We start from the raw sequence: 14,324 nt of genomic DNA, 5'->3' as shown, positions 1-14,324 counted from the left end.
AATCTTTGTACAAAAAATTCAACTGCATTTGAAACAATTTACCATTGATGACTTAGCATTGTTCATGCAGTTGGATTTTTCTTTAAATTTTAGGTCAAGTTCGCGTAAAACTAAAAACTGAGCAAAACAAATTCGCTTGGCACCCCACTGAGCTAATCAGTTGTTTTAATGGTATTCTGGAAATACACATTACACAATTCTATAGAATACAATTAGGCCAACTGACTAGAATTCTCTATTCTTTTATCAATCAGATTCTATAGAAATGTGACCTGTGTGCAATAATGTAATCATTTTGCAATAATTACAAACCTGTTTCATTCAAGAATTAATATGTTCAACCGGTTTCTCTGAAATATATGGTCTGACCAGCAAATTAGCAGTATGTTTTATTTTAATATAATTATTCAACAAGACTTTTCTTTTAAAAGCCAATGATCATTTGTATAAACTTTAGGGAAATCTAGCTTGTTTATACTGTCTGCACCGAATATTTCAAATTGTTCAATTCATTATACTGAAATATTTTGGACTAATATAATATAAGCTTATCCATTTTAGAAATTGAACTATTGCCATTCTGTACCTTGTACAATATTAACAATTCCTAAAATGACAATCGGCAGCTTTAAAGTATTTAAAAAATATTGCAGATCTATACATTTAGGCTTTCCAATTCTAACATCAACCAAATAAAACTCAATGAATTTCTAAAAAACGTTTCCTGACAAGCAGATTACCGTGGGTAAGGTCTCATAGTGCTATATTTAACTTAACCGGTTCAGTAAATATATACACCCCACAATTAAATTTCCTGCACTTATAACAAATTTGACGTCATAGAAGCCTGATTTTGACCACAGTAAAAGTAAAAACTTTCGATATTATGCATTTTCCTATAATTTCTGCTTGATTACATTTAAACAAATAGACATTTGATCTAGTTCCTCCAATACTACTGGCAGGCTGTGATATAGGAATCTCGTTAAAATTGACATTTTCAGTTGGATGTACCACCAGGTAAAAAATAAATTCAACCAGAGCAACACCCCGTCAATTTTTCACTCTGCAGTCTACACAAATGCACTATCAAAACTGTAAGTTTAGAGTTTTTTAAACTTCACATATAAATTAGCCAATTAAATTTTAAATTTTTAAAAAAAAATATATACATTTTTTTTTTGCCCATCCATTTTAGTACCCAGTATGGTATATCATTTCAATACACACATAAAAAAAAAATAATAAAAAAATTGGGCGCTGGCAGTAGCCTACTTCATTTTTTTTAAAAGCTGTAATCTCGAATAATTACGACTAAATTAGTTTTGACACTAGCACTATAGTAGTAGCACTAAATCAACTGAATGTACTTTTGTAATTTAAAAGCCTTGAACATAATTCGTGCCATTCACAGAATCAAAAGGAAATCTATGGCACGGTATTGTTAATTATTATTCAGTCAATCAGAATATAATTTATAAACGAAGTCACGTGATCATGATGTAATATGGTCTGGAAAATAGTTTTTGGGGCGTCGGAAATCAATAAAAACACGTGACCAAGTGAACTCAACCGTGACAAACACGCCTACATCGAGTTTTGTCGTCTGCCAACAACGCAATATGGCGGATTCCTCATCCTCTATTTATAGATTAATCTGGGTCACGGGATAAAGAATTAACAAAGAATAGCAACCATTTCATACATACAACACATGCAGCACACAATATGAATCTAATTCTAATATTCATCAATTTGTTATTTAATATAAAATTTTAATAAAGCAATGACAAGATTATAAATAAAACATGAAAGAAAGACATGATAGAACTTGCTTCGAAATAAATATGGACGCCATTTTGCCGTCCTTTTGCCCTTGGCCTACCTGCTCGATTTTCACATCCAAAATTCCCTCAAAATGTAAGAGGTTATTGAACAATCTGTGCTTTGCTAGAAAGATAGAAACACAAAATGAAATATGATTGGAGAATTGAGAAAAATCATCTATCATAAACACGCCAATTTCATCGCTCAATATCGTTCAACAAGTAAACCCAGCAGTGACTGATTCACTGAATAAGCGTGAGTGTTGTTCATAGACGCCATGTTTAGAAATTCATAAATCGTTCACTTACACGATGTGCTCAACTTTCTGCACGCATTTCTTCTCATAGAATGCAATATTATCTAGATTGGTGTAAACGACAACATTTCTACAGAATTTCGAGGTTGTAATAGAATATTTTTTGGAGGCTTATCGACGCCCTTTGTATTGAAGAAAATCAAAATGGCACAGTTGCCGTCTTTCTCTATCAGATTCGTCTATTTGATGTGTAATATTCTCGGTCAATTTACTTCCAACCGTCTCCTAATAAAGTTTTTCGTCTATCCTAATAATAATGGTTCAAATTTTCACAAAAGCTAAGGTGTGTCTTAGAATTTGTTGTAAATTCGAAGTCTAGAAAATACACCTTGCTTTCCGATCGGTATCTAGCGCGAGACTGTAGCGTTGGTAAGGAATGTATTTATGACGTCAGAGGTGAGCCCCAGAAAATCGAAGGGTACAAAGAGATTCGGCTCTTTGCACCTCGCGGTTTTTCCTGCCAATTGTTCATAAATACATAACGCAGTTTTCTAAAAATACATTTTACACTATATTAACGCGATTTATATGACTTAAATTTTGAATAGAAAGTAAAATATGACACGCAAATTGTACTTTGGATTTCAGAAATCCCTTCGATTGCATCCCACTCCTTATCCGCCATATCTGTTTGGCAAGTGTCCAATTCTATTTTATGGTTCATTATCAAGTTGCAAGTTAACTGTTTATTTTATTATACGGTTATTAGGACTAGGAATTCGGGTCTATATGTAACTGTTAATCGCCGACGAATGCAAGCGTGCAATAATTTATCAATACATCGTTCACACTATAACCCACAACATAACCCTGTTAGCCTATTGAATTATACTTTTAGCTTATGATAATTTGACGTTTCCGAAATAATCGATTTTTTTTATATCTGGCCCAAATTCGGTTAAGTTTTTGGTTTCAATATTATATCTTTTTACAGTTGCAGGACCTACATGGATATAAAATTTTCAGGGTGACCATATAAAAACCAGAACCCATAAAATTATTAAATCCTACAAATCCCCAGAGGACGAATTTGTTCGAGCTAAGTTTGCCTCCAATGCCGAGGACGACTTACTTTTGTGCAAAGCCACTTATTCAGATAACCGAAACTTTGTCAATGATCGTACACAGACGGATATTGAAGTCTAGCAAATTTCATCAAATTTGCAGGACCTTTAAGTAGGATTTAATAAAAATTTCATGGGTTCTGTATTTTTTTTTTTTTTTTTTTTGGGGGGGGGGGGGAAGGCTAATCCCGTACAAATAGCATATATGTATGTTAAAAATCGCTGCTGCTGGGTATTATTTCACTTGAGTGCACACGTACGTTGGGATGGGCGTCGAGCACGTTTCAGAATGTCATCCTAAACTATTTTTGAAAGCAATTGGTAGCCTAATTTGCTGAATTGTTAAAATGTATAGCCTATATAACATCTTCACTATTCTAACCTATGCCCAGACAACCAGAAACGGTGAATATTTTATCGATTTAAAACCATGTTAATGTTTATGTATAGTACAGGTTGTCAAAGTAAAAAAAAAAACCCAAAAACAAAACTAAATCGCTGACATCAAGCCACAGGTATTTCTAATTCATTGATTCATTCATTCGACTTCGATATTAATCTTATGTTTCTTTTAATCAATTATTAATTAATTAGACGTTTAATAAGCTAGGCTACTAGTCTAATGGTAGACGCTTGACACATATTAATATCTTATGGTTTAATCCAGAGGGCCGTACATATCGATTGAAGCATCCACGAGCCGATCAGGTGCGAGCTTTCTAGAGGTCCAAGGGGATGCTCCCCCGGATTTGTTTTTGAATCTAATAGAGTCCTAGCTATGAGAACGTAACTAAAAACGCTGAGATGTGCTTGTTTTTAGCTACGATTGGATGCCTTAAGTTCCAAGTGGCAATTCAATTTCTTTATCAATGTATGTACCATCTTAAAAATAAGTTAATTTATACTATTAGTACTTATTACACATACGCAGTCCAATGTACTGAAACAACATTCATTTATCAGCAAATATTGACAATAAAGTAAATCAAGCGTTGTTTTTATCAAAATTAATTCGGACGTTCATAATTACGCCGTATTACTACTGCGCAACTCTGATCAGATGGGTACTTTGATTGGCTATTGCACACGAGGCCCCGCCTTTATGTGTTACAGACGTAAATTTAAAATGTCGGAAAAAGCAATCTACTGTCGCTTTGATTTAAAAAGAAGGGATTTGTACCCGTTTCAGGTAGAATTATATGCTTAATTTTAGTTGGGTGTGGCAGAAATATTATAAATAACAATAACCAATCGTTGTTTTGATTAAAAATATTGTCAATTTTGTTTACAAATGCCGGGTGCGAATAACTCCCGCACGTGCTACATTGAAGGTAATGGCATCATCTCTTATCTCGAAACACGGAGGGTTGAGAGATTAAGGTTTGTTATCTAATAGAGTCCCTGAAGTGCCATTTCCTGGACTTTGGGGGAGATTGTGCAGAATTCTGATGGTCAGAAAACACTTATAACATGAGTAAAATTGAGTAGCACATGGGGAATTCATGTTATTTATTAAGAATTTTGCAAGAACGTAGCCTACAAAGTACTGTGAATCGGTGACAACTTCTGAAAGTGGTAATAATTACATATATACATGGACCTAAAGTCTTCGATATATTGTTGTGATGAAAATATTTTCATCAAGCGTATCCGGTCGGCGATTTTGTTAAGCTCACACGCAAGAAGGGGTTCCTGTTTCATTAATGAAGGCATAACAGTTTTTACTAAATTGAGCTTTGAAAAACTGGCTCGGTGATATCCAATCAAAGCAATCAAACGTCAGATATATATCCATACATTTATTAAGTGTTTGGGATTTTCCTCTTCTATTTTGGCAATGTGTGTTTACCTTCTTAATTCATTTAGTCACCGACGCATAATATTGAAACCGACTGCACTTTTGTTCCCGACTATTTTTTTAGTTGGGGGGTACAACACCATGAGCTATTTTTAGTGTGTAACTCTTTTATAAAGATGGATTATACAAGATTTAGACAAAGCGCCGTTCGAGTTGCAAATTATATAGTCTAAAAATAGATAATAATGAAAAATGAAAAGATATAGGCCTAAGAGTAGGCCGTACGTATAGTGCCGCTGTCCGTGCAAAATCCCCCCCCCCCCAACCCCCGTAGCACACTGTTATTTAAATTTATGCCCATCTTCGCCTTAACCCTATCGGTGAAGAACAATAGGTACGTAGGACTAAAATTAGCACAAAAAAAAAAAGAAAAAAAATTCATTTATTTTTAGCAATCAAGATTAGTCAAGATTTTGTATCATAACACAATATTAAAATTATTAATGTTTAGGGTTCCCATCCTCATCCACCTCATTTAGGCCTTTTCCCAAGAAAATACAGTGTTAGGTCGATGTTCAAGACTAAGTAAGCAAATGTCGGATAGCGAGGCTTGCATTGGCTGGCTATTAACCTTTTCGTGGGAATGAGAATGCTCCGTTATGAAGGGAGGTAACTCTATGCACATGTCCAAAGATTTCCTGTAAATTTTGCGTTACAAACATGAGTGTCAATCAACTTAAAAGTTTAGTTTTATCATTATGCAAGACACCGCTATTCAGTTCACAGGTAAATGATAGCCTACATATATAGATCTTAGACCTTTTCCCGAGAATTTTGGATCATTGATGGTCATTTTGTTGGGGTTGACAACAGTCAAAGAGTCAGACTTACATGTAATGTGGGGATCACGTGGCTAAGTGGGAAAGACGCTAGCTCGCTAGCCTGGAGGTCGGGTGTTCGATCCCTGCATTGGCCGAGAAAGTTCATCCAGATTTTCCAGCGTGGTTCTCCCTTGTCAGTGATGCAGGACGGAGGGGCTGACAAGGAAAGCTGTCTAGTCGTTCGGATGGGACGAAAAACCGAGGTCCCGTGTACACATTGGCGTGCACGTAAAAGATCCCTTGGCAGTTGGAATTCGATATAAGAGTAGGCCGCTGTCCGGGCAAAATTTCCCTCATGGCACACTGTATGGCGTATGCCCGTCTTCATTAGCCCAGGTTAGGAGCAGAACAGTAGGACGTTAAACCCCATTTCATTTCATTTCATTTACATGTAATGTATGTAGGGCATACAGACAACTCATCCCTAAGACAACTCATCCCAAGACAACTCATCCCAATAAAAGTCAACTCATCCCAATAGAAAAGACAACTCATCCCAATATAAAAGACTGCTTATCCCAACTTTAAAACATGGGTAGAGTTATAAGACAAGTTATAAGACAACTCATCCCAACAAATTTAAGTGCCTGTTTTAATACAATTGCTTTCTTTGAAGACCAATCAGACCAAAACCAATCTGATTTTGTTATCTTAAAGGGACAATAACACTCTTGCTGGCTTGACAGCTCCAGAAAATAAATAAGAGCCTTATTCTAAGGCAGGGCAGCAAGATCATGAAGATGCCATGGCACGTTTTTTTTGTTTGTTTGTATGTATGCAATTTCCTGGTTGGAAATTAGTTGTATGGTCACATGGTGTTTGTGGGCAAATCCAGGGGAATGGACATTACATTTAGAGCTATTTGGCATCCGCCTACCAAGCCACTATAAGTCCTGGAGCCTTATTCACGAAAACTTAAACTAAGTTACAACCGAAATTTTAAGAAATACTGCAACTTCATTGGATATATGCAAATTGATTTTACTGGTCAGCCAATAGAATTGCAGTATTTCTTAAAATTTCGATTGTATCTTAGTTTAAGTTTTCGTGAATAAGGGCCCAGGACAAAGAAAAGCTATATGCAACCGAAATTAATTGCGTATTTTAAATTTAAAACTTTTCCGTTTCATTCACTAATTAATTGTCTTTGCTGAATCCGATCAAAGTTTTATGGATATTTCAGGTGCGGTTACAACCAAGTTATAGAGTATCGAGGCATTTTACCCAATCAGTGAGAAGGTTACAAGATGAGGATGAAGAAACAGAAGGATCGGCACCAGTAAGCGAAAAACAAAAACGTTTTGAAGTTGATCATGAAACTAGTATACAGTATCTTGACAGTAAAGGTAATTCTAGTAGAGAGAGGTCTTTAGATGTGGTAAGAAACCAAACGATCTGAAGAAAAATCATGAGGTCAGACGGATGAATCACGACGGACAAGTGTGGGATCGACATCATGCCACTTGACTCAATGAAAGACCATGTGATCTAAACGCATTAAACCATTCGAATTAAAAATCATGGTACACCAACTCATATTAATGTGACCATAATATCATCTACAGAAATTCATTGTCTGAATACGAACAATTTTACCTAGTGAATTTTACTTGGCTATCTTTTTTTCACAGACTCTCATCTTTTCCCTGCTTTTGTCCTGTGCCCCCCCCCCCCCCAGCAGACTACTTTCACTTCGTCAACCCTCAGAATACCTTTGTAGGATGTTAAACCCAATTTCATTTCAAAATACTTTTCTATAGATAAAAATTTACTGAGAAATACTCATCAAAATCCAATGAACCAGTGTAAAATGTTTTAGTTTTTAAACTTTGTTGTATTCTAGCTTATAAACAGTGTTACGGAGAAGACCCTGTTTGGAAACTTTATAGAAGAAATTTTAAAGGTCAACTGGCACCAAAAACTAGAAAAACCTGCATTGTAAGTTAAAATTAAAGTTCATTTTGTTAAGATATACTATCGTTAAAGGGCATTTAGTGAAAGCAATCAGTTATAACAGTCAGCTTATGTTTAATTGTATCATTGATTGATATAATGGTGAGAGTACTATGGTGGCCTATCGTTATCATTCAGGATTTAACAAAATTTCTTTAAAAACCTAAATAAAATGAAATGAAAATCAAAATCAAAATCAAAAGTAAATTAAAAGCAAAAGTTCAACCAAAAGCAAAAGTTAAATCAAAACTAAAAATTAAATCAAAAGCAAAAATAAAAATAAAAGCAAAAGTTCAACCAAAAGCAAAAGTTCAACCAAAAGCAAAAGTTCAACCAAAACTAAAAATTAAATCAAAAGCAAAAATAAAAATAAAAGTAAAACCAAAATGTAAATTAAAATCAAAACACAAATGAAAACTATTTTTAAAAGTAATTTGAAATGTAAAGCAAAAGTTTAACCAAAAGCAAAAGTTTAACCAAAAGCAAAAGTTAAACCAAAACTAAAAATTAAATCAAAAGCAAAAATAAAAGTAAAAGTAAAACCAAAATGTAAATTAAAATCAAAACACAAATGAAAACTAAAATCATTTTTAAAAGTAATTTGAAATGTAAAACAGAAGTAAAAAGCAAAATAAAAATATTTGTCGGCCTATCGCTATCATTCAACTTTTTTTCACGCAAAAGTAAAATAAAAATATTTGGTCGGCCTATCGCTATCATTCAACGTCCTTGACCCAAATCGGTAACCGTCGGCTATTTCCGACCGCTTCGACTCGACGGTTTGTTCTCCCGCGGTAGACTACAAATAAAACTGAATCAGAACAGTATTTTCTTATGGATTTGCGAACACAATATATATATATATATATATATATCCAACCGTAAACATTACTAATCAAACCGTTTGTTTTAACAATCTCTTCAATCCATCAAGCATCATTGCCCCGATCAGTGTTACAGAATTTGTGATTTATATGTCTACATAATATTAATTATATTACCCGTATCTATTTTATGCGCGCATGTTGTTTTTTTGTCCTGTTTTTATTTTCTATATTATGTATACTGTATGTATGGTTTGTATTGTCTGTCTGTAAATTGATGTCTGTGTATAACTTTTTCATCTTTACATATTGTATATGGCCGCCCTAAAAGGGCGTTCCAATGCAATCAAATTCTATTTTGTTCTTTTCTATTCTATACACATTTACACATTCGTTAGGGTAATGGTAGACGTTACTGATTAAGCGTTGCACATCCCCCTACACTACCACCGCCTTAAGATTGGTGGCCCTCGAGACGTACATGTAGCTATACCCAAGGCCAGGTTGTCGCTATCAGTTTTTTCGGAGAGAAGAAATGAAATGAAATGAAATGGGGTTTAACGTCCTACTGTTCTGCTCCTAAACTGGGCTAATAAAGACGGACATATGCCATACAGTGTGCTATGAGGGAAATTTTGCCCGGACAGCGGCGCTACCGCCTACTCTTATATCGAATTCCAACTGCCAAGGGATCTTCTACGTGCACGCCAATATGTACACGGGACCTCAGTTTTTCGTCGGAGAGAAGAAACACTCCGACGCTCACGTTGGGCAAACAAGAACCGAACCCGCTAATCCAGGCAGCTGAAAGTTTGACGTCATATTCAAATCGGATAACTCCGTGTCTGGCCACTTTGGCGAGACAAACTTCGATTTAACTGAAGAATTATCCAGGGACCCGCCCTGTTTAAGCTGGGCTTTGAGTTTGGGAGTTAACAGAGAAAACCCACGGGTTATGCAATGTGACTGTAGCGATGATATCAATATCCGATTTTCTTATGGGACAATCGTTCGGATGGGACGAAAACCCAAGGTCCCGTGTTCACATTGGCATGCACGTTAAAGATCCCCAGGCAGTTGGAATTCTATATAAGAGTAGGCCGTAGTGCCGTTGTCTGGGCACAATTTCTCTTTGATCGATAATTCTTCAGTTAAAGGAGCTAAATCGATAATATTTGGAACCTACAAATTGACATAAATGTGTCGCAACGTACATAATAATGTAATATGAATGTAAATAAACTGATTTCAAAGCAGTTATGTTCGGTGAAATACGCCAGAAGTCTCAATCGAATGGCAGTCTCTAGCGTCTGGTTATTCCAGTCTACACCGATAGTATTTATTGCGCATGCTCTCCAGATAAGAATATGGGGTCTACGTTTGACATGACTTGGCGAATATGTCTAACCCCGTTCTTCGAGTCGCTTGTTACAAATTGCACTGAAACGCATTATGGTACACTATTCGTTTACCAATCGTAAAATGTTTATTTTGTCTTAAATATTGGATATCAGAAGCCCATCTTTCCCCGGTAAGATCACAACACCAATATTGATTACAATTGACAAATAATTCGTGTTTTCAATGTCGAAGGTTTTGGATGATATTGAGTTAGAGACTTAGCTACTTTAAATCGAAGTTTGTCTCGCCAAAATGGCAAGACACGGAGGCATCCATTTTGAATATGACGTCAAACTTTCAGCTGCCTGGATTAGCGGGTTCCGTTTTTGACGCGGTATCTTGTCACATTGTTTGCCCAACATGAGCGTCGGAGTGCTTCTTCTCTCCGACGAAAAACCGAGGTCCCGTGTACATATTGGCGTGCACGTAGAAGATCCCTTGGCAGTTGGAATTCGATATAAGAGTAGGCCGTAGCGCAGCTGTCCGGGCAAAATTTCCTTCATAGCACATTGATGGCGTATGTCCGTCTTCATTAGCAGAACAGTAGGACGTTAAACCCCATTTCATTTCATTTCATTTCTTCTCTCCGAAAAAACTGATAGCGACAACCTGGCCTTGGGTATAGTTACGTCTCGAGGGCCACCCATCTAAAGGCGGTGGTAGTGTAGGGGGGTGTGCAACGCTTAATCAGTAACGCCTACCATTACACTAACGAATGTGTATATAGAATAGAAAAGAACAAAATAGAATTTGATTGCATCGGAACGCCCTTTTAGGGCGGCCATATACAATATGTAAAGATGAAAAAGTTATACATGGGCATCAATTTACAGACAGACAATACAAACCATACATACAGTATACATAATAGGCTATAGAAAATAAAAACAGGACAAAAAAAAAACAAAAAAAACCAAAAAAACATGCGCGCATAAAATAGATACGGGTAATATAATTAATATTGTGTAGACATATAAATCACAAATTCTGCAACACTGATCGGGGCAATGATGCTTGATGGATTGAAGAGATTATTAAAACAAAAGGTTTGATTAGTAATGTTTACGCTTGGATATATATATATATATATATATATATATATTGTGTTCGCAAATCCATAAGAAAATACTGTTCTGATTCAGTTTTATTTGTACCGCGGGAGAACAAACCGTCGAGTCGAAGCGGTCGGAAATAGCCGACGGTTACCGATTGGGGTCAAGGACGTTGAATGATAGCGATAGGCCGACCAAATATTTTTATTTTGCTTTTTACTTTTACTTTTGTTTTACATTTCAAATTACTTTTTAAAATGATTATAGTTTTCATTTGTGTTTTGATTTTAATTTACATTTTGGTTAAACTTTTACTTTTATTTTTATTTTTGCTTTTGATTTAATTTTTAGTTTTGATTTAACTTTTGCTTTTGGTTGAACTTTTGCTTTACATTTCAAGTTTTCATTTGTGTTTTGATTTTAATTTACATTTTGGTTTTACTTTTACTTTTATTTTTATTTTTGCTTTTGATTTAATTTTTAGTTTTGATTTAACTTTTGCTTTTGGTTGAACTTTTGCTTTTAATTTACTTTTGGTTTTTATTTTGCTTTTCATTTTCTTTTCATTTTATTTAGGTTTTTAAAGAAATTTTGTTAAATCATGAATGATAACGATAGGCCACAATAGAGTACCCTCATTGAAACATTGCGGTTAATACACCCTGATACACCTAGTGAATGTTATCCATAAAACTGCCTGTTATTATTTTGTTTGAGGTTATCTTATCCACATATGTTTAGATGTACAGAACTATTCAATTGTAATTAGTAAGATTCTTGGTACTTTAGATTAGAATAGTAGGGGGGGGGGGGTACAGATATTGACTATGTAATTAGTAAGATTCTTGGTACTTTAGATTAGAATAGTAGGGGGGGGGGGTACAAATATTGACTATGTAATTAGTAAGATTCTTGGTACTATAGATTAGTATAGTAGGCTTGAAGATTCTTATTTGAATTTGACCCTGAATGTTTGATGGGCGTCCAATGATTTCCTGAATTTCTTTTGACTGCCTGAATATTTGTGGGGAACTGTTCCACTACACCAGACTTATTGACTAATAAGATAAGATAGATTAACATAATATCTTAGAGATCTAATGACAGAGTCTTGTTGTTTTGTTTATTTTAGAGAGCTAATGTAATATCTACAGGTAATCCATGTCCTGTCTGTAGAGATGATCATCTTCTAGTTGATTATAGGGTAAGTTATTAAAATGACTAAAGTATAGTTCCAGTCTGATTAAAATACAGATCTATATATGATTTCATTTTATTATACGTCCGATGGCCTGCACTACAGGAAGATCTGACCAGTTGTACTGGAGGTCATGTCAGGGGTCATACGAGCGAGTTTTGACCCTACGACGTAAGACATTGAAGGTAGCCTTCCTAATCTCGTGGGTTTTCTCCGGGACCTCCCACTGCTACAGACCCCCTACGGGTTTAATTTAAACCCCATTTCTCACTCTCTAAAATATTATAAGATTTCACGGCCAAACAATACGTGGCTTCTCATTTTAATTTCTATCTTTTTCTTTTCAGAATGTGAAATTATTAAATCAATTTATATCTCCGCACACAGGACAAGTTTTAGATAGTATGGATACTGGTGTCTGTCAAACGCAGCAAAAGAAATTAATCTTGGAAATTTTCAGAGCCAGAGATTATGGTAAGCATCATTGTTGGGATGCTTTTTTAAGGTCAAAGGTTAGACTCCTAATCCAGGGAGCTATGCCTGGCTTAGTGCGCAAGGGGCAGGATCGTTAACCATGAAGTACCAGGTTAGATCCAGGTGTTGGTAGAGAAAGCTCTGGGGGATTTTCCAGCAAAGTTACCCCCTTGTCAGTGGTGCAGCATCTAGTTTGGATGGGAAAAAAAAACCATGGGTAATTAGAATTTGACAAAGAGTAGACTAAAGTGTTGTCGTCCTGGAAAAATTTCCTGGTGTTGGCTGATAACAGCCTATAGTGATTTGCCGATATGGTTCCCCAGTGTGCAGGATAAAGGGACTGGCAAGGGATGATGTATAGTTGTTCGGATGGAACGAAAAAACATGGACATGTGTACACATTGACAAGCATGTAAAAGGTCCCTAGGCAGTTAGAATTTGATGCAAGAGTAGGTGGACATGTGTACACATTGACAAGCATGTAAAAGGTCCCTAGGCAGTTAGAATTTGATGCAAGAGTAGGTGGTAGGACCACTGTCCGGGAAGAAATTTACCTTATAGTGCACTGTACACTGTATATGGCTGTCTTGTTTAGCCCAGTCGGTGTAGGACATTAAACCCCATTTCTTTTCATCTCATTTCTTTATCATCATTAAAGTCAAACGTATCCCAGTCATCGAAACATTGCACAGAAACATTCGTATGCCATTAACGATAAGATATAGCCCCAAAGGATCCCTGTTCTATTTGTATATTTACCGGTATGCATTTAAATTACATTAAAGACATTATTTGATTGTTTTATTCCACAGGTTATCTTGAAGATTCTGTACCATTTCGTCAGTATAATTATAAAGACTATTATTAAAGACAGTGTGATTTCTACAATATAAGTGTACATTTATATTAATATGTTGCTAGGACTTTAAGTGTAATTGTGTAAAAAAGTGATTTTTGGTTAGTTTGAAATAACGTAACCATGACGTTAATATTGATGACCTATAAACATGTCAACCAACCAGATTACGTCGTTGTTGTCACACCGTGAAGAGACACTAAAAATTAAATAAATTGTCTAATTTGAAGTTCATGTTTTTGTTATGGTTATGGTTTTTGTTATGGTTTGAAATTTAAATAAGAGAAGGTAGTAGGGTGGCTGTCCTGGTGCATGCCTGTTTTTATTAACACATTTGGTGCAGAAAAGTAAGAGGTTATCAAATTTAATTAATCTTTAATCTGAGAGAGTGTAACTTCCACTCGACAAAAATCAGGTCATTTTGGGAGTATCATGGTTCAATTTTATTTCAATAATTTGGTGTCCTCCGATTTCCTCACACTGCTAAGACCCCTATGCGCAAGCAAATTATTGAAATAAAATTGAAACATGTTGGTCCTGAAATGGCCTAATTTGTTTTGAATGGACGTTAAACCCTGTTTCTGTACTGCTGCTGAGCAGGGATTTTTAATTATCTTATTGTGTCTACTCTCTCTCCGCCTGCATCATTGTTTGATCCAGTAGCTACACAGATATACTGG

At 35.5% G+C, this 14,324-nt stretch overlaps 2 protein-coding genes across 3 annotated transcripts in view; one reads left to right on the top strand and one right to left on the bottom strand.

Annotated features, from left to right (window-relative positions):
* Positions 1 to 2,492, bottom strand: part of LOC126819472 (serine/threonine-protein phosphatase 1 regulatory subunit 10) — a 28,860-nt gene extending 26,368 nt beyond the window's left edge. For both annotated transcript variants that reach the window (XM_050547531.2, XM_050547543.2), the window contains exon 1: positions 2,136 to 2,492. The gene's annotated coding sequence lies outside the window, so the exon portion shown is untranslated. The remainder of the gene's footprint in view (positions 1 to 2,135) is intronic.
* A 3,164-nt stretch (positions 2,493 to 5,656) lies between these two features.
* LOC126827237 (28S ribosomal protein S18b, mitochondrial) lies at positions 5,657 to 13,873 on the top strand. Its single transcript, XM_050556489.2, has 6 exons — positions 5,657 to 5,791; positions 7,070 to 7,232; positions 7,730 to 7,824; positions 12,249 to 12,320; positions 12,662 to 12,788; positions 13,601 to 13,873. The coding sequence occupies exons 1-6, from the start codon at positions 5,726 to 5,728 to the stop codon at positions 13,654 to 13,656; spliced, it is 579 nt and encodes a 192-aa protein (XP_050412446.1). The 5' UTR covers positions 5,657 to 5,725; the 3' UTR covers positions 13,657 to 13,873.
* Positions 13,874 to 14,324: the final 451 nt, after the last annotated feature.

This window comes from Patella vulgata, chromosome 1 (genome assembly GCF_932274485.2).
Source record: "Patella vulgata chromosome 1, xgPatVulg1.2, whole genome shotgun sequence".
Lineage (NCBI taxonomy): Eukaryota > Metazoa > Mollusca > Gastropoda > Patellidae > Patella > Patella vulgata.
Note: the sequence above shows the minus strand (reverse complement) of the source record. Positions and strands in the feature narration are given on the sequence as shown.